Raw genomic sequence first — 19,983 nt, 5'->3', positions numbered from 1 at the left:
CCTGGGGAGCGCGCTAAGGCGTGAGACATCCTTCTAGATTTTCCCAGGCGGCGTCTTGGACGTTTTAGTGTTCAAGGCCCGCCATTAATGCACCTCCTTCACGAGGTTATTCAAATCTTTGCAGTTGTATATGGTGTCGGAAATTGTGCCAGGACTATCTCGTCTGTAGCACTTATTGGAAACTTGAGTGGATTGAATGCCACCGGTCTGCTCCCTATTTAAATAGGGTAAGGGATTATTCCTTGTGCATATAAACCCTTCTGCTTCCTTCAGAATCTTAACCCTTTATCCATAACCAGTTCCCACATCCAGTGCCACTTTCCCGTAGTACAGTATGTTTGAGGCTTGGGTGGAGGTGGAGGAACTTCGCTCGCCACAAAGGCACCGGACCCCTTCAAGATTTAAGGTGGTGTGGTCTGGGTAGGGGAGGCACAGATTTAAGGTATCCTCCCGCTTGGCTATGGTGGGAACGGTACCCCCACCCCTTTCAGTCAAAATCCGAAGCAGGCTCTGGTCATACCAGATTTTTGGTGTGTCAGAAGAAAGGTTTTTCTGCCATCAGCGCCGTCTGCTATACCGCAGGCGTGGTTCCGTGGAGGCCCATCAACTTCCGGCTGCCTGCACCTTTTCTTCAACGGTGCTGGCCTCAAGTTGGGTTCCCTGCACCTTTTCTTCAGCTGCGCTAGCCCGAAGTCGGGCTCCCGGCGCCTTTTCTTCAACGGTGCAGGCCCCGAGTTGGGCTCTTTGGCTGCCTGAGTTATAGGCATGTAAAAGTATTGAGGAATGGCTTCCTTAGACGAAATTTTGAAGCAGCAGCACGTCTCTTCCCTGCACTTCCTCTTCGGCTTTTTCTTTATTCCCTTGTATCTTTTCTTTTCGCTTTTTGTAGTTAGCTTCAGTGTGAGCTTATTTAAGCTCTTTCGTTGTACACTGTACTGCTTCTTTGTCTTAATAAAAGATGAATTTATTTACTTGTTTTAAATATTTTTCCTTTCTGCAACAACTATTTTGTGAATAGGTGTGCTCCACGTGTGTTTTTATTCAATGATACTTAGAGCAGGAAACCTTGAAACATAATCCGACTAATTCTAATTTACCGACATTACCAGGCATAATAATGATAATTCCCAGTAAATTAAACTCATGAAACTAATCGGGATAACAGCTAAATACTCCGTAATGCGTGCGAGGAAACCGTCCGAGAACGATAAACTCTCAATGATTCATCCGAGGGGGTAGCCGAGCAGTAAGGGACTCTAACTGCGTTTAGATATCGTATGACACTATATTGCAGTTGCACCAATTCCCCTGGTACCGAGAATCCGAGGGTAGGCTGGGGAATTCACGCAGCTTTGGGATTAACCCAACTGTTAATGGGGAATTCTCCTCGGATAGATTCTAAGGTTCATTTTAAGTAGTTGGTTTCCCCATAGGCTTGAGTCCGAGGACCATGCAAGGCCTTGGTTCTGTCCAAAACTTGTAGTTTTTTCTGTGTACTTGGTTTCCCCATAGGCTTGAGTCCGAGGACCATGCAAGGCCTTGGTTCTGTCCAAAACTTGTAGTTTTTCTTCTAAGTAGTTGGTTTCCCCATAGGCTTGAGTCCGAGGACCACGCAAGGCCTTGGTTCTGTCCAAAACTTGTAGTTTTTCTTCTAAATAGTTGGTTTCCCTATAGGCTTGAGTCCTCGGACCATGCAAGGCCTTGGTTCTGTACTTGTAGTTTTTTCTGTGTGTACTTGGTTTCCCCATAGGCTTGAGTCCGAGGACCATGCAAGGCCTTGGTTCTGTCCAAAACTTGTAGTTTTTTCTTTTGAGTAGTTTTTTCTCTGTATTTATTTTTGAAGGTTAGTCCCTAGACCAGGGCGGAGAGAGTTAGCTTGAGGCCGGAAGCCCCTAGGGCTGCCCGTGCCATTGGCACTGCAAGGCGTAGCCCCTAGCTGAAGTTTATGTCGGAGTAACAACTGCATGTCGCTGGAGATGGAGGAAACTTCGCGAACTTCTGCCTGATAGAGGCTTGAGTCCGAGGACCATGCAAGGCCTTGGTTCTGTCCAAAACTTGTAGTTTTTTCTGTGTACTTGGTTTCCCCATAGGCTTGAGTCCGAGGACCATGCAAGGCCTTGGTTCTGTCCAAAACTTGTAGTTTTTCTTCTAAGTAGTTGGTTTCCCCATAGGCTTGAGTCCGAGGACCACGCAAGGCCTTGGTTCTGTCCAAAACTTGTAGTTTTTCTTCTAAATAGTTGGTTTCCCTATAGGCTTGAGTCCTCGGACCATGCAAGGCCTTGGTTCTGTACTTGTAGTTTTTTCTGTGTGTACTTGGTTTCCCCATAGGCTTGAGTCCGAGGACCATGCAAGGCCTTGGTTCTGTCCAAAACTTGTAGTTTTTTCTTTTGAGTAGTTTTTTCTCTGTATTTATTTTCGAAGGTTAGTCCCTAGACCAGGGCGGAGAGAGTTAGCTTGAGGCCGGAAGCCCCTAGGGCTGCCCGTGCCATTGGCACTGCAAGGCGTAGCCCCTAGCTGAAGTTTATGTCGGAGTAACAACTGCATGTCGCTGGAGATGGAGGAAACTTCGCGAACTTCTGCCTGATAGAGGTTTGACTCCACCGCCATCTGCACCGACGCACAAGCCTTCCCACAACGGCGCCAATTGTAGGGACACGATTTTTAACGACCCAAGGATGACGTTGAGCTCGTATGTAAAGAGCCCGAACAATACGATTTGTAGAGAGTGGGTTTGGAAAGGCATGCCCTTGGGCGCTGGGCAGGGGTCTGGTCCTGGTTTCATGAGAACTCATACAAAGGTAAGCTTGGACTGTATAGCTGAGCCTTACATTGATGTGGTTCAAAAGGTTTGGCTCCTCGGAATTAATCCGAGGAACATTACATTCTCACCATTCTTCTTCCCTTTTCTTCCAGGATCCCTTCCCTCTTCGCTCTCTTTCCCTTTTATACTAGTATTTACCTCCCGTTCTTCATCTACGTGTCAGTTTTTCCTGGTTTGGGGGTATTTACTCATCCTATCAATCCATACGTCAGAGTGGTTGGGAAAAACTGGATAGCATGGTATGGAGTATGGGCTCGTTAGGCGCTGGGCTCCACATTATGGTGTTGGCAGCTTTCTCGTTTGTACTGCTCTTGTACTGGGTTCGTCCTTTTCTTCAGGCGCTTTATGAGGTGTTGAGCGTGAGATCGTCCTCGGCCACGTTCTTGGGCCTTCAGGGAGTTGCATTGCGCGTCCTTGGCGGTTGGGCTTTATCGGACAGGGCTTTGAGCCCTTAACACAAAGTGGGCTGGGACCTCAGATTTCGGGCCCCACAGCAGTCATTTAGTATAATTTAATTGAATAACATAAGATATAACATCTAAAAAATTGTATATAAGCTTGCATTTCAATAAAGTTATAGACACAATAAATTTCACAGCTAAGATAACAAATTATAATTAATGCAATGCAACAAGGGTTCAATCCCCTGATGGTAAAGTCTCTAATGGTTGAATAAGAGATCTGAGATTCAATCCCCGTCTACACAAAAAAAAACTGATTGATGTCTTAGTCCGATGATAAAAAACTATTATCATGAGCGGACATTATAGGCTGAAACTCTCTAAAAAAAATATAATTAGTGCAATGCAACGTTGCTTTCACATAAGAGCACACTAATATCACTTGTATTGTAGGTCAACAACAACTTTCTATGCTACCAACAACAACAACAACCAAAAAAAAAAAAAAAAAGAGTGAAGTTTCTTTTAAGAAAAAATTTAGCTCCAAACTTATTTAAAGATATTTTGCTCCATCTAATAGTGTGCAATAAAAAAGCCATCATATATCATTTTAGGCAATCAACTTTATTACTGATCTACGTAACTTATTTAAATAATACAATTAAATTTCTTATAAAAATAGCTCCAAATTTTAAACTTTGTTTCATATGTAAGCACTTGCACCAGTAGGTGCAAAATAGAAAAAAGGCATAATTTTACACAATTTTTGCTCAAAATTTACCCACATTAGCACTTCTATATCATTGTAGATATATATTATTGCTACCATAAGAGCATCCACATCAGTGGATGCAAAAAATTTGTAAATTTGCACATCTAAAACCTACTTTTTCTATTTTACACTTTCATTTTTACAAAACACCCACATCAATTTGTTTATTATATGCATTTATTCAAATAAAATAGTCATCTTCAAATCAATCCACACCCACCCAACCACCACCATCAACCCACCCATCAACCCAATGACCAAACTTTGAATCCAAAATAGATTTTTGAACTTAAAAACTCTACAAACTATCACCCATTTTCCAAACACCAAGCTATCAAATCACAGTCCCATTTTTTTTTTCTTTCTTCTTCTTCACATTTATTTATCAACAACAATGCAATTCCAAATCCAATTTTTTTCACATTTTTCAAGAACTACAATCCGGGCAGCGAATCAAACCATTTTCATTGCATTCCAAGCATCTTTGGACTTTGTCTTCTTCCTTATCAAACACCTTCCTACTCCTATTGCAGTTTGTGCATGGTGCGAACCAGACATCACCGCAGCTGTCGCAGTGAAACCCATTCAATCCCAAACACATTAATCACCCACCTAACCTGAAACCCAGTCAAGCCAAATCATCACCCACCCAACTCGAAACCCACTGATGATTTGATCAGCGTGGTTTGATGATCGAAAAGGCGTTCATTTAATGATTTGATCAACGTGGTTTGATGATCGGTGACAATGGATGATCTGCATGGTTCGATGATCGGCGATTGGCCTAGTTTGATGATTTATTGGCGGCAGTGGTTTGATGATTGGTGGCAATAGAGGAATGATTTGATCAAATGAAGAAAGGGAGAGTGAGGTGAGAGTGACCAAAACCCAGAGACAAGGAGAAAAGGAGAGAGAAGAAATTATTAAAACAATAAATGCACATGCTACAATAACCGTGCATATTTGCATGGTTATTGTAGCAATTATGCATTTATGCACAATTTTACACCCACTGTTGTGGGTTTTTTTTGCTCAAAATGTGTAAAATCAGTTACTTTTTCCATTTTGCACAACTTTGCACATATTGATGGGCTGCTTTAATTGCGTATTTTAATTTTTTTTTCTCTCTCTTAGTTGTACCCTCTCACATCCACTTTCACACTCTTTTATTCCATTTCAGAATCTCTCGCCGGAACCCTCTCTCTCTTTCTCTAATGGCCAAAATTGGGAATTAAGCCTGTTTCCCAAACAATATAGTTAGTAGGCATGGTTTCAAAAGTATATATTTTACTAACATCTCGAGTCTCAAAGACTCGATTTTGGGCTATAAATTAAGTCTTAAAGACTTAGTTTTCATGGTCTGATCACGTCTGATGTGGCATTTTTTTCACATGGCGTTCACCTGGAAATCAAGTCTCTAAGACTTGATTTATAAGCCTTCACAAAACAAGTATAATATTTTAAGCACACAGGCCTTTACATCTTCTCATCTCATCAGAGAAGGAAAAAAAAAATAGAAACATGGGTTACTACGAAGATCAAGATTGGAGTGGGTGGCTTCAGATCGGCATGGGACCATGGGTGGGTGGGTTTCAAGTTGGTGTGGGTGGCTTCAACTCGGCATGGGCCATGTGTGGTCGTGGGGCGTGGGTGGCTGTCGATGGTTGTCAGTGCTCGTGGCTAGCCGTGGGTCAGGATTAGATCGCTGTTGAAGATCGAGATCGGAGTGGGTGGCTTCAGATCGGTGTGGGACCATGGGTAGGTGGGTTTCAAGTCGACGTGGGTGGCTTCAGCTTGGTGTGGGCCGTGTGTGGTCATGGGGCGTGGGTGGCCGTCGGTGGTCGGTGGTCGTTGGTCATTGGTGCTCGTGGCTAGCTATAGGTCGAGTTCAGATCATCGTGGGTCACGTGGGTTGAAAAAGCTGAGTAGAATGGGTTTTCTTGGTGGATTAGTTCTCTGTAACTTTGTTTTTTTTCAAAATTTTTGGTTTAACCTCTCTTATATGTTTTGGGTTTATGGGTATGGATTTGGCGGTGGTGGTGTTGTTGGATTTCAGGTGGTGGCAGCGGTTGCTGTGTTGTGGGTGAGTTTCTCTCTCTCTCTCTCTCTCTCTCTCTCTCTCTCTCTCCTCAGATTCTTTCTCTCTCTGATCTGATTCGGGTTTTCAAGTTCAGTTTTTAGTCAAAATAGAAAAACCCAGAAAAATTGTTTCATTGTTGAATAAATAGCGAATGTGTGTTTTTGGGATTGTTGTGATTCTGGGATTTCTTAAAAAAAAAATTTGGGTATTTTTGAGAATGGCTTGTACATGAAAGACTTAGACTAAAAAAATTTTTGGCTTATAAATCGAGTCTTAGAGACTCGATTTCCAAGTGGACGCCACGTGGAAAAAATGCCATATCAGACGTGATCAGACCATGAAAACCGAGTCTATGAGACTTGATTTATAACCCAAAATCGAGTTTTTGAGACTCGAGATGTTAGTAAAAAATATAGTTTGAAAACAGCGCCTACTAATTATATTGTTTGGAAGTCAGTATTAATTCCCAATTTTGGCCTTCTCTCATCTCATCATCTTCCTCTCTCAAAGTTCCATGGCTGGACGTCTCACCGTCGCTCACCCCTGCTCACCCCCGCTTCCACCTCCATGGTGGTTTTCCTTTATTCCTCGCCACAAAGCCCTCTTCAATCTCACCTTTTGCCTTAGCCAGACTTGAACCCAAGCAAACCATGTCGCTCACTGCTGCCACCTCCGTGGAGGTTTTCCTTCTTCTTTTTTTTCTTTGTTTGATTTATGGGTTTGGGGATTTAGATTTGACTTTGCTATTAAAGATTTGATGTTGCTTGCATGTGCTTGGTTTGGATTGGATTTTGATTTCAAATGTATTTGGGTTCATCTCAAGGAAAATTTGATTGGGGTTTCATGTATGGTGGATTTTGTTTGAGATTTCCTTGGATTTATGTTTTTGGATTTGTTGTTTGTGCTGCTGTGGGTGTGAGCTTTGATATAGGGTTTGCTATAGGGTTTGCTTCAACATGGGTCGGATATGTTGTATATATTTTGGTGGTTGTAATGCTGGTGGTGGTGGTGGTTATGGTTGAACATGGGTTGGTAGCTGTGAGAGAGAGGGAGAGAAAGAGAACGTTGAACTGTATGCTGAAGGAAGTAATAATTTTTTTTTTTAAATGAATATTATATTGAAATAAATTTGTAAAATAAATAAACTAATGTGGGTGTTTTTAGAAAATAGGTGTGTAACATAGAAAAAATAAGTTGTTATGCTAAAATAGACAGCAATTTATTCACATACTGATGTGAATGCTCTAAGCTTTTTATCGGTACGAAAAAAATAGACAAAATTTAGTTACAAAATTAGTCGTAGCATAAGGTTACAACCCTACTCAATAAAATAAACATTACTATGTATTTTGAAAATCGAACCACTGAATTGCATGTTCTTTATACTCTTAATACACATGTCAAATTTTGTGTCAATCGGATATTATTTACTATATGATCTATAAGTTTATATTTTATGCATAATTTTAAACTACATAACTTGTAATTTAAACAACTTATTGATGAAATACCTATTGATCTTTAAATTTTTAGAAATTTTGCAAGTATGGAGGATATAAGAAGAAAATGCAATCTAATGGTAAATTTGTCAAAATTAACCTTCAATAAAAAGATATTAAGTAAATGTGTAGTTTTAAATTATAACCAATTTTGTAACTAAATATTGTCACAAAAAAATTGTAAAATTTAATGAATATAAAGAGTAAAGACTTTTTTTTTCTTTTAATTCTATATAAAATAAAATAAAATTTTTTTGTTGTTTTATAAAAGTAAGAAGTACTACTTTCATAATATTTTCACAATATTTTTATAATAAATTAAAGGTGGTTATTTGTTATTGGTTCAAATTTGAACCTACTACTGAGATTACTTTTTTGTTTTAATAATAACAACCAATAATTACCTGTCACTTAAAATTTGTTGTAAAGATGTTGTGAAAATATTAAAGCAGTAAACATTTCTCTTATGCGACAAAAGTTTATATAATATTAGAGTGACAAGTGACAACTCTGTCGTTGTGCCACACTCTTCTTCTCTTTTGTTATAACAGTGCCACACTGATCTTCTTGAATCATCCTTAATATTTTACGATAAAATTGAAAAACTGAGTCACAAAAAGCAGAGAGAGATCGATTACCATGGCAGCATCCAAGCTGCAAGCTTTTTGGAACCACCCCGCTGGCCCCAAAACCAGTTTGTAGCTTCCTCACATTTCCAATTTTACTTTTGGACCCTTTTATTTATTTATTATGTTCAGTTTGTAAATTCAACTTGTATGATTTAAAATGAAGCAAATTTTTTATTTATTTATTTTTTTGGTATCTGCGTCTTGTGTTATTTGTGCAAATAAATCATTTATTGTCTAATGGTGGAATGAGTCATTTTTAGTGTTTGTCTTTGGCTGAGTAAATTTGCTGAAATTGAGATAATAATATAGTGAGTGTTTAAATATTTGTTGAGCTAGTATTTTGTCCTGAAGTCTACTATGTAGCGTAGGAATTTACTTGCAATCAGTATTCTGATGCAGAATTTGATGAGTCTTAACAAAGAGTGGTGGGTCATTCTATAAATGAAACTCTGTATTCATTGACTTCATTGTAAAGGTGGTGAACTTTTTTTCTTTTTTTTTTCAGTTCTTTTTCAGGCGTTGGTGTTTGTCCTTTTGCATTCTTTAGGCTGATAAAACTCCATTGTTCTGTTAAGGAAAGCACTTTTTCTTCTTAAAAGATTAGTTTCATTGAGAATTATTTCTTATTTCTTCCAGACTCTTGAGCAATCTCTGACGGCAGATAGTGTTGATAGGACTGAATACACATTATGGAGCTATAAGAAGTTTTGAAATATACCAAAGCTATTGTTTCTTTGAGTTACCACTTGATCTTGTTGACCAATGTTGAGTTGCTGCCTCTATATTGCTTGTAGTTTTTGTTCCAATGTGTTCTTAAGAGTCTCATAATTGCAGTTCACTTTTGGGCTCCAACTTTTAAATGGGTTATCTCCATAGCAAACGTTGCAGATTTCTCAAAGCCACCTGAAAAGATTTCTTATCCTCAGCAAATAGGTATGCATCTTATAAACATATGCATTGCAGAATTTTAGCTGTCTGGTTTTTATTTACTGTTTTTAATAAAGGATATACATTCTAGTCTTTCTCCAAGTGCTTTTGTGCCTTATTGTCAAATTGATGTTCATACTAACCACAATTGTCGTGCAGCTGTTACATGCACTGGACTTATTTGGTCACGCTACAGCATGGTGATTATTCCGGTATGGTTCCTTTCAAGCTTTTGGAAAGACTTAAATGCAGATGAATTTTTAACTGTTAAATCTTTATATATTTTTGTTCTGCAACATAATAATATAAGTTTGTTTTCTGTATACATTTTCAATAATATCCCTTCCCTTAATGGTTTGAAGCGGGTTCACTGTTTGATTGTTGTTTCAATGAGATGGGTTAATTTTGCATGACATATATAATTTTATATTCAACTTTGCATTCACCATATTGTAAGCACAAAAAAATGTTTATGAATTTTACCCCAAGCATTCTATGTCTATCTCTATTTATAAAACCCCCTGTTTCTTTATCATTAAACTTTTGACCTTGTGTCTATTGGTTTTTAGGCATAATTGATAGGATTTAATGATTAATATATAAGTGTTAGGTGTGTTTTTATGGAATATCTTACGTTCAAGAAAAATACCACATCTGAATTTAGATCTTACCCTTTGGGGGTGTGATGACCGGAAGTTTAAGTTTCAAAATGAAGACCTAGGATTTCAACTATAAGTTAATCAGGACAAAGAAGCCCAAGCCTATGCAGATGGAGGTGGCTGTAAACAAGTCAAGCTAAACCAAGTATTAAATGTTCAGGATTGTTCATTAAATATATTTTGAACACAAGCCAAGTTTGAACTCATTACCAAATTAGATTACATTTTCTTGTCAAAGAAGATCGAGTTTGTTTACTAGCTACTCGATTAATTTATTATTTTCTTATATATAATAAAGACTATAACTAAAAATTTTTACCCATTCACAAATATATGCTAATAATTAATAAGTATATTATAGTTGAAATGATATATTATTCGAGTTAGATAGAAAGATTTTCCACTTATAAACTTATGAAGATTAGATTCACCAACCTTGTATTATTAAAAACATATATGTTTTTACTACAAAATGGATTATTTATATTATCAATAAATTGCAAATAATAATGTGAAATCTATGAACTTATTTACAAACTTAGAAAATCCAACCTCAAGACTATGTATGTTTTATACATTTATACATATACACATATGATATTATATATACTTAAATCAAGCCTCATGCAAGCTTATTCACAAGCACAATATTATGTTTGAGCTAGGTTTGTTTAATATCTAGTCCAAACTTAGGCTTGAACTTGACTTATCTACTAAATGAATGAACATAAATGAACTTTTTTCCTAAGCCAAGCCCAAGTTTTTGTTTATAAACAACTCAGTTCATTTACAGCCCTAGATGGAGGGTGATAACTGTAATAAAAGATGGATTATTATTAACTTTTTTATATAAAAGTAGTTCATCTTATCATCTTGGTTAGAGAAATCCTGCAATAGAAAAATGTTTCTGTATGTGGATCCTGTTTTCATACAGGTTCCTGCAGCTTCATTTTGTATTGCATATCATACTCAAAGTCATTGTCATGTTGCCAAGTCATCTTGAAGAAAAATTAATTGTAAGTAGTGATGATTGCACATATAATCACTCATGTAGTAGTGCTATTGCCTTCGTAATTCAGAACAAAGTCTTTTATACATGAATTGGTGCATTATGGTTCTTATATTCTGATGCATATGTTTCTGAAGAAAAGTTTTTATTTATCATTATATTCTTCCAAAAATATAAAGTGGGTTAGCAATAAAAATTTCTTGATATTGCAGAAAAACTGGAATCTTTTCAGTGTTAATGTTGCAATGGCTGGGACAGGCTTGTATCAGCTAACACGCAAAATTAAGTAAGTAGCAGCTCAGCCCAAAACTTCCTTTTGAATTGGTTTCTGAACCTGAGCTTGGCCAGCCCTAACAGCCCTGGGTTAGCTCTGGGTTGAAACAGAAAGGAGCTTGCTACAGACACTGAAGTTTCAGTTACTCCTACAAGTCTTTAGTGGTTCAATTTAATAACTCATGTCAACCTATCAAAAAAAAATTTAATAACTCATGTCTGTGTTAACCAAAATCAAATATATCTATGCTTTTAGTAACTTTATCTTAATTTTACAGGCATGATTACTTTTCTGAGATGGAAGCAGCTGTTGCAAAAGAATGATAACAAAAATCTCAGATACATATATTAAAATGGTTTTATGTTGCCAGCATTTGTATATTTTCAACTCAATTTCATGTTACATTCTCAACATGCCACTTTTTTTTTGGGGGTGTATTTCTAGTAATTCTCAGCTGTAATTGTAGTTTTTTAGTGCTCCTGTTGGGCTAGGATGGAGGAATAGTCAATGATCTGATGTTGAAGATGCCTTGTTCTATGTATTGTTTCTTGTAGTTGAATTGGGTAGACAGGTTCCTAAATGTCTTGGTAAGCTTTGTATATATTTGAGATGATGTTGTTGAAGGATTTCTTTTATACATTTGGCATTGTGGATCAGCCATTTTAAGAGTATTCTGATGTGCAACTTGATTGGAAGTCAACAAGAGATGATTCATTAAATAACTTTTTCTTTTATACATTTGGCATTGTGGATCAGCCACTTTGGAAGTTTTCTGATGTGCAACTTGATTAGAAGTCAACAATAGATGATTCATTATGATATTCTTTTTTATTGGTAAGTTACATATGTATGTAAGATTGGTGGTTTTGTCCAAGACTCCCAAGATAAGCAACCTTCCTGATTGGTAGTGTTGTGCTATCATGGCTCCCCTAAATAATATTTGAATGACAATTTATTTTCTGGGTCGTATAGATTATATAGAGTTGCACCCATTTCTTGAATCAGTCAGTTCCATTTTTTTTTTTTTTTTTTTTTTTTTTTTTTAAAGGTGATTGTGAGTTAAACTCTGTCTCCTTTCCCATAGTACCTGAGAAGCCACAGAAGGAAGAGACTGATCCCAATGGCGGGTTCCAAGCTACAATCTTTCTGGAATCACCCTGCTGGCCCCAAGACCAGTTTGTTCCCTCTTTTCTTTCTTATTTATTGAGTTCTGTCATTTTTCTCCATATAGTTTCATAGACCAGTCACCAAATCCACCGTGATGATTTTAATCATAATATTATTCAAGACTGGTCAAAAAATGTTACATTTTGGCAACTGGGTTTTGTGTGTAATTCATGCAAATAATCAAAATATCTAATGGTTGATAAGCCATTTTTACTGTAAAACTGGTTTTTGCTTGAAGTTCTTTTTTTTTTGAGAATCTCTTGATATAATACTAACAAGGATTTCTCCCTGTCACTCTCTGAAAACATCCAGTAAAATATATGAAATTATACGCTATACTAATGTTACCAGAATGGTTGGAAAGCGTGTTAGTTCTCTTTTAGGTCATCATGGTTCTCTGTATTCTTTAGGCAGATAATACTGCCATGTTCTAAACAGCAAAGCATTGTTTTTCTTATACAAGCAATTCTTTCCATTGAAAATAATTTCTAGTTCTTTCTAGGGGCAATCTGTTGACAGTGTTGGAAAGGAGCGAAGCAGAGAGTTATTGTAGTTAACTACTAGCCTAATGAATTTCAATCCCAAGTTCGATTGCAATTCCTTCGATTCAAAACGTGGAACAATTTCATTCCAAAATACTAATAATGATCCAAAATGTCTGTTCTCTTTCTTCCTTTATATACCATTTCCCATTTTTGAAAAGGCAAAAAGAAATATTAGAATCTTAAATATAGAGATAATAAACTTTTTCAGAAAAACCCAGCTACACTGTTAAGTCTTACAGCAGCCTACCTCCATTGTTCTGCATCCTACCTCCACTGTTCTGCATCCCGAGATAAGTGCAGTACCAAATTCCCAATTTTGTTCCACATACCATAATGATTCGAGTTCCCAAGTAACTTAGAACCTATTATCTCTTCATTACTACTGATTACTGTCAATCCTAAATTAATTATTCATTGATGCCTTATCCCAACTGTTTGATCAAGTTGCCTACTTAATAATGCTGACTGATGCTGAGATAGCTAGTTCAACAAAATAGAACTTCTGCCCTCCTCATTTGCCTTATACAGTGATTCTTGTCTAGTATGGTATAGTACAGAGTCATTGCTTGTAATTTTAGTGTATACATTCTTAAGAATGTCATAACGATCGCAGTTTTCTTCTGGGCTCCAACTGTTAAATGGGGCATCAGCATTGCAAACGTTGTTGACTTCTCAGAGCCACCTGAAAGGATCTCTTATCCTCAGCAAGTTGGTATGCACCTTATAATGTTGAATTAGCATATGTTGCATTGACTGATTTCTAATTTCATTTTTTGAGAAGGATCTGGCCTTGTCCCAGACTTTTTGTGCCGTATCATTAAATTGATGTCATATCACATCTCTTCTGCAGCTCTTATGTGTACTGGACTTATTTATTCACGCTTCAGCATGGTGATTACTCCGGTATGGTTACTTTTCAGCTTTGAAAATACTGAATTCAAATGCTGATCAATATTTGAAAAGTTTTTCTCTTAAAATTACAAAACGTTTTATTTGTATATTCTTGTTTTATAACATAACAATATAGCTTGTTTTCTAAGCAATTTTTTGTAATATCCCTGTTCATAATGGCTTGAAGGTGCTTTGCTCCTCAGTTATAATAGCTGCTTCATGATATGGGTTTATACTTGATTAAGTTCAATTCAATCATATACTACCCATCCCCATTTGCCATATTCTGTGCAAATAGTGTCATTGTCACTTTTCCCCCCAGGCATTCTATCACTTTAACAAGTTCTAGAAAAAATTTGTTTTCTTATTATGTATATTAGTTGTTAAGCATAATATTTATTGGCCTATATGTTGTTTTGATTACTCTGAAATTTTTGGGCTGCATCACTTCTGCAGAACAACCATCACTTCTGCATTGGCACTCTTACAAAAGTGAATAAATACGGTACATTGAACCCAATCCAGATTTTCCCATCTTGAAGGAGGATTCAATTAAAATCTTCCGCTTGACATATGTTGGGAACCAAAAGAGACTCTAGTAAGAAGGCTGTAATAATGATATCCCTAAAGATTGGAAATTAACCAGTTTACACTATGTATCATATTTCTCCACTGGTTTGATCTTCCTTTCAAATTTAAAAGATCTTTTTGACCCCAAAAATTAGAAGTTCAGACGTGCAGGCAAAAAAGATGGATTAATGTCGACGTTCAAATGGCAGGGTGATAAAAAATTTCATCTTAGAATTTAGAAAGAAGACAAAGAACAACAATAGGAAAAAGTTATCGTTGTTAGATTTTTTTTTTTTGGCAAGGTTTCTGAGGTTTCATTTTATCTTGAATATCATCCTTAAAAAATCATTTTCTTCTTGTTAAGTCATCTTTATAAAAAATGTGAGGGAGGAACAGGGATAGTTACGCAGCCAGTAATGCTTTAGCCTTGATCATTGGGAACATGGTGGTACTTATATTCTCATGCTAATTCTGCTGAAGACAACTTTTCATTTGATGCTTTTCTTTGTACTTTTTTTCCAATAAGTTTTCCTTTCCCAATCCATATATAATTTGGACTAGCTCGTTCTAATTTATTCATTATACTGTTCTGATGTTACAGAAAAACTGGAATCTTTTTGGTAATAGTATTTTTATGGCGGGGACAGGATTGTAGCAAGTAACACGCAAGATTAGGTAAGTATTTCAGTTTCACATGTCAATTGCCATGTATGGTTTAACAAATACATCTACTGTTATTCCAACTGTACTATAATTAGTCATTTGAGTATGGTTCCTCTTAGAAGACATTATATTAAAACGACATTGGCTCCCAAGAAGATTAAAAGCCTCAATTTGCTGAGACGACACAACCATATGGCCTAGTCAATGAAAATTCTTTTAAAATATTTTGGAAGGCAAAATAAAAGAAGATCAAGATCAATTGCTGCTTGGTTTCAGTACTTGTAACTAATATCATGGAAGACTTAGTTGGAACACATTTGGTACTGTCAATTTTATTCTGTCCATTTTTCCTTTTATTTATTATCACTCCTCTCTCTCTCTCTCTCTCTCTCATTTTATTCTGCCCAAGTTTTGTTCTTAGTGCAAATTCAGGTATGAGCTGGAACTCAACCAGCTCTAGCATCCCTGCCTTAGCTCCAGGTTGAACCAGAAAGAAGTTTGCAATAGCTGCTTATGTTGAAGTTAATTAATCGTATGGCTACGAATTTAATAACGGGTTTCAATCTTCTTTTTATTTTTCTTCCTTAGGCACGATTACATGGCAGAACTAACTGAGGCAAAAGAACAATGACAAAAATCTCTCAGGAGTAAGGACCTACATTGAAAATGGCTTGATTTTGCTAGCTTTCGTATTTTCTCAACTCATTGTCAATCTCAATCAACCGAATGTGACAGAAGGGACTTGTTCTGTTACAGTTCTAATAAGTTAATTAATCCAATGAATTGTAGCATCTCCAATGCAATTCTTCATTGTTTGTAATTCATTGGAGATTTTTTTTTTTTTTTTTTTTTTTGGGTGAAATGGAATTTTAAACTAAGAAAAAAACAAGTACAAAACAGTTTAGTGTAACTACAATACCATGCATCAGCTAGTAATTGGTTTACGATAGTAGTTAGCAGGGTTCAAATGCAACGCACAAGATTTCCTTTAATTACTTCCTACCTTTGCCAAAAGGCCAGCATAGTGATTTCTTTCTCAGTTTGTGTGGGTGGATGGATGGGGGTGAAGGGTATTTGATGGAAGCTCCAACAAAGAATGGTACCTGCACATGTAGAGCAGGACAACTCTTGTAGGGGGTGGCAATGAGCACTTTGAAGATTAAGTTAGTAGAGGAAATTGATGCTTTAAGAAAGTTGAGATTTTCTAGAGTTTCATACCTCAATTAAGGATCATTGGGGGGTATTTATTCCCCTTGTTGGCACTTGCTTGAGCTTATTTTACCATCAATACATGCCCTTCCTACTTCCTAGCAAGCATGATGTGTCTCTGCCCGTTTTGCCAAGCTAGGGCATGTTTTTAGATGGTGATCAAGACTCATGCTAGTGATAGGTCTAATCAGATTAAATACTGAGTGAGTGGTTGGGGTCATAATTAACGCGATGGTCACTGTTTAGACGTTTTGGTCTACCTTGTAAAAGAGATTTATCTAAATAGGCTAATAAGAGTCCAAATTGATCTTGGTGCATTTTGATATGTGCAAATACCCTTTTACGCCTATTTATCGTTCTAATCCCCCATAGGCGATAGGACCATAGAATGTATGATGAAGTTGCACCACCTCAAAACATGGGAGGAGCAATATGCAAATAGAAATTAAAGCACTATGTGGATGGATGAGACGTAAACTGAATTGTTGTGTATATGACATATCTCCTCTTTTTAATAAAATTTTATTAATTTTTAAAAAACCAAAAAATTAAATTAGTATCCCAACTTTTGATTTTTCGTTTAAAAGGACAAAAGGTACTAAACATTTAATTTGGTTCAAATATGGCTAGGAAAAAAAAATCTCTTTGTCAACAAATTATTTGGTGAAACTTTTGGAAAGGAAGGCAATGCAATTCAGGATAAACAAGGAATTGAGGACATGAATTATATGATTATAAGACTGCAAACATGGAGAATGGAATGTATGCACAAGCAAAATTAAACCCTAATTTATTCTACGATGATTGGGGAGGGGGATTCGAACCCAATTATTATAAGACTGCAAGCATGAAAATGGCATGCATGTACATGTAAAAACTAACCCCTCCACTTTAGTCTATGGTTTATTATTATCATTATTATTATTATTATTTACAAAAATGGGAGAGGTGGATTCAAGCCAAGTTTTGCTCTTGTGAGGGGGATCAAATAGTGCAACTAAGAACATTTTCTCTCTCATTTTTAACTGTGGGGGCCGGTTAATCAATAAATATTAAAACCGTGTTAACTGGGCCTGTGACCCATCCGAGGACGTTAAACCATCTGAGGAGGCCCATATAAGATTATAAGGGAAACCAAATGAAAAGAGGAGTAGATATCACATGAGATGGATCCAGTATGCGTCCGAATACAAAATCATTCTCGACAATATATGTCCGAGGACGACCTGGAGGCCATATTGTTACAAACATACTTCGAAGCTACATTACCACTAAAGGTGGGACATGGGACGGTAAGAAAGAAAAGATAAACAAATATTTTTAACAACTGCTGCCTCTGCATTAATTGTCTCTCAACCAACTCTCTGGCCGCATTAATGTGGAGGTGATGCCTGAACAGTAATGAAGCAACCTTACAGCTGCTGGTTGAAGGTTCTAGGAAGTGTTAGATGGGACAGGAAGGGATCCCCCGAATCCAACCTACATGTGTGTGGTGAAGATGACACCAAGAGGGCAGTATATAACATGAAAGAATGCATTGAAAAGGGGGATCGGAACTTCTAAACGAGTATTTCCTAGAAGAAAACCTTATGAAATAAAGAACTTAGCTTGTTTCAAGGAGAAATTGATTGTAATATTTGTGTTAATCCATCTAGAAACGTTGGGTTTAATCATTTTTCTTTTGAATTTAATCTAGTTCTTCTATATCCACGCTCTACAAATTTATTGTTTGGGCATTTAGCGATCGAACCCAATACGAGTTTGGGATCGTTACAAATTGAGTCCTTACAATTGGCGCCGTCTGTGGGGAGAGCTTGATTTAGATTAAAAGAAATCCGGTTCAACGTCCATGATGGAGGAAGCAGGTCCACATCACTACGCAGCAGGATCACATCAGGTAGATGCCAACCCACACCAAGCAGAGTCAAGAGGCTCCCAGCATGGTAATCCGCACCGGAGCCCCGAACGGAGAGAGGGCCGTGAGGGGAGTGTGCGCACAACTCATACCACCAAAAGTCACTCTCGTGGGAAGAGTCATGTTTCCCATGCAAAGAATGACAGGGACCTGCAACGTGAAATTGACGGGTTGAAAAGAGAGCTGCGCCACGCTAGGCGGGGACATTCCCAGCCTAGCTCCGAACCATCATCCGAGGAGACGGATGGAGCTAGTTATAGGCGGAGATCCAGAACTCCGCCTAGTGAGACTTTTTCCTATGAAGAGGAGCACAGCCGTCGACATAAGCGCAAAAGCCCGCCTAGCAGGGGCTTGGGGAATAACACCATGAACAAAGCGTTAAGCCAAGTCTCCAAATCACCCTTCACAAGGAATATAGAAGATGCGATTCTTCCTCGGCGATTCCACCAGCCTACATTCACCCTATATGATGGCCGGTCAGACCCAGTAGAACACGTTAGCCATTTTAGCCAAAAGATGGCTATCTACTCCAAGGATGAGGTCTTGATGTGCAAGGTCTTTCCATCAAGTTTGGGTTCGGTGGCAATGAGATGGTTTAACGGTTTAAGGGCCAACTCTATTGAGTCCTTCAAAAAGCTTACCCGGGCTTTTGGCGCTCGCTTTATCACTTGCAGTAGGGTTCCTCGGCCTTTGGGATCTTTGCTGTCTATATTCATACGAGAAGGCAAGACTCTCAAAGCTTATTCAGATAGATACTGGGAAATGTTTAATGAAATAGAGGGAAAGCATGATGATGTAGCCATAAGTACTTTCAAGGCTGGTCTTCCAACCGAGCATGATTTAAGGAAATCTCTAACTAGTAAACCTGTTACCAGTGTACACCAATTGATGAATAGGATTGACAAGTACAGAAGAGTAGAAGAAGACCAACTTCAGGGAAAAGGAAAGGCTAAGGTAATCCCTCAGGAGAGGAGGGATTTCAAGTCGAACCGTTACAATAGTAACCGACCTCGGAAAGACTTTGCTGGGCAATCAAGTTCTGCTGACACCCAGGTGGTTAATGCAGTGTTTCGGGAGCCAGTGCAGCAGGTATTGGAGAAGATAAAGAATGAGCCCTTTTTTAAATAGCCAAACAAGATGGCAGGAGAGCCTAAGAGACGCAATCCGAACCTTTATTGCCACTATTATCAGGATCATGGGCACACGACGGAAGATTGCAGGAATTTATGGGACCATTTGGAGCAGTTGGTCCGTGAGGGGAAATTAAAGCAACTCTTGCATCATTCCAGTGGTAGAGGAGGCCAGGCAGGCTCAGAGATGCGTGGGGACGCTTCTTCAAGACTCCCCCTTGGCACAATAAACGATATTTTTGTCGCCCCAGGGAGGACTAGATCTTGTCCTTTCAGGGTACTGTCGGTATTCCAACCTCTGGTCGAGGATCATTACCAAGCGTCAAAGAGAGCCAGGGTGGACATCCCCTTGATTTTGGGCTTTTCGGATGAGGACAAGGTTGGAACCATACAGTCCCATGATAATGCTCTGGTGGTCACACTAAGAATTGGTAGGTACGATGTAAAAAGGGTGACGATTGATCAAGGCAGTGCTGTTGATATAATGTACCCAGATTTGTATAAGGGGCTAGGTTTGAAGCCTGAGGACTTAGCAGTCTACAGTTCCCCTTCCAAAAGGACAGATCAGACTACCTGTGCAAACCGGTATGGATGTGGTGGAGGTGAACTTCATTGTTGTAGATGTTTTCTCTCCATACACGACTATTATGGGCAGACCTTGGCTTCATACCCTAGGAGCAGTCTCATCTACTCTACATCAGAAAGTGAAATACCCATCTAACGGCCAAGTATTGGAGATAGTAGGAAACCAGGTTGCAGCTCGGCAATGCCTGGTAGCGGCTATACAACATCGGTTAGAGGCAGAGACCTCGGCTACCGCCG

The 19,983-nt window shown here is 38.0% G+C and overlaps 1 protein-coding gene and 1 pseudogene across 2 annotated transcripts; both read left to right on the top strand.

Moving 5' to 3' along the window:
* The first annotated feature begins 8,100 nt into the window (after nucleotides 1-8,100).
* LOC126694504 (mitochondrial pyruvate carrier 4-like) lies at nucleotides 8,101-11,771 on the top strand. Of its 2 annotated transcripts, XM_050390826.1 has the most exons (5): nucleotides 8,101-8,267; nucleotides 9,037-9,135; nucleotides 9,289-9,341; nucleotides 11,010-11,083; nucleotides 11,349-11,771. In XM_050390826.1, the coding sequence occupies exons 1-5, from the start codon at nucleotides 8,213-8,215 to the stop codon at nucleotides 11,392-11,394; spliced, it is 327 nt and encodes a 108-aa protein (XP_050246783.1). In that variant the 5' UTR covers nucleotides 8,101-8,212; the 3' UTR covers nucleotides 11,395-11,771. The 2 variants fall into 2 exon arrangements, with proteins under 2 accessions (XP_050246783.1, XP_050246784.1); XM_050390827.1 differs by lacking the exons at nucleotides 11,010-11,083; nucleotides 11,349-11,771 and adding an exon at nucleotides 10,723-10,960.
* On the top strand, nucleotides 11,021-15,899 carry LOC126694505 (mitochondrial pyruvate carrier 4-like; annotated as a pseudogene).
* Nucleotides 15,900-19,983: the final 4,084 nt, after the last annotated feature.

The sequence above is a fragment of the Quercus robur genome, chromosome 8 (genome assembly GCF_932294415.1).
Source record: "Quercus robur chromosome 8, dhQueRobu3.1, whole genome shotgun sequence".
Taxonomy (NCBI): domain Eukaryota; kingdom Viridiplantae; phylum Streptophyta; class Magnoliopsida; order Fagales; family Fagaceae; genus Quercus; species Quercus robur.
Note: the sequence above shows the minus strand (reverse complement) of the source record. Positions and strands in the feature narration are given on the sequence as shown.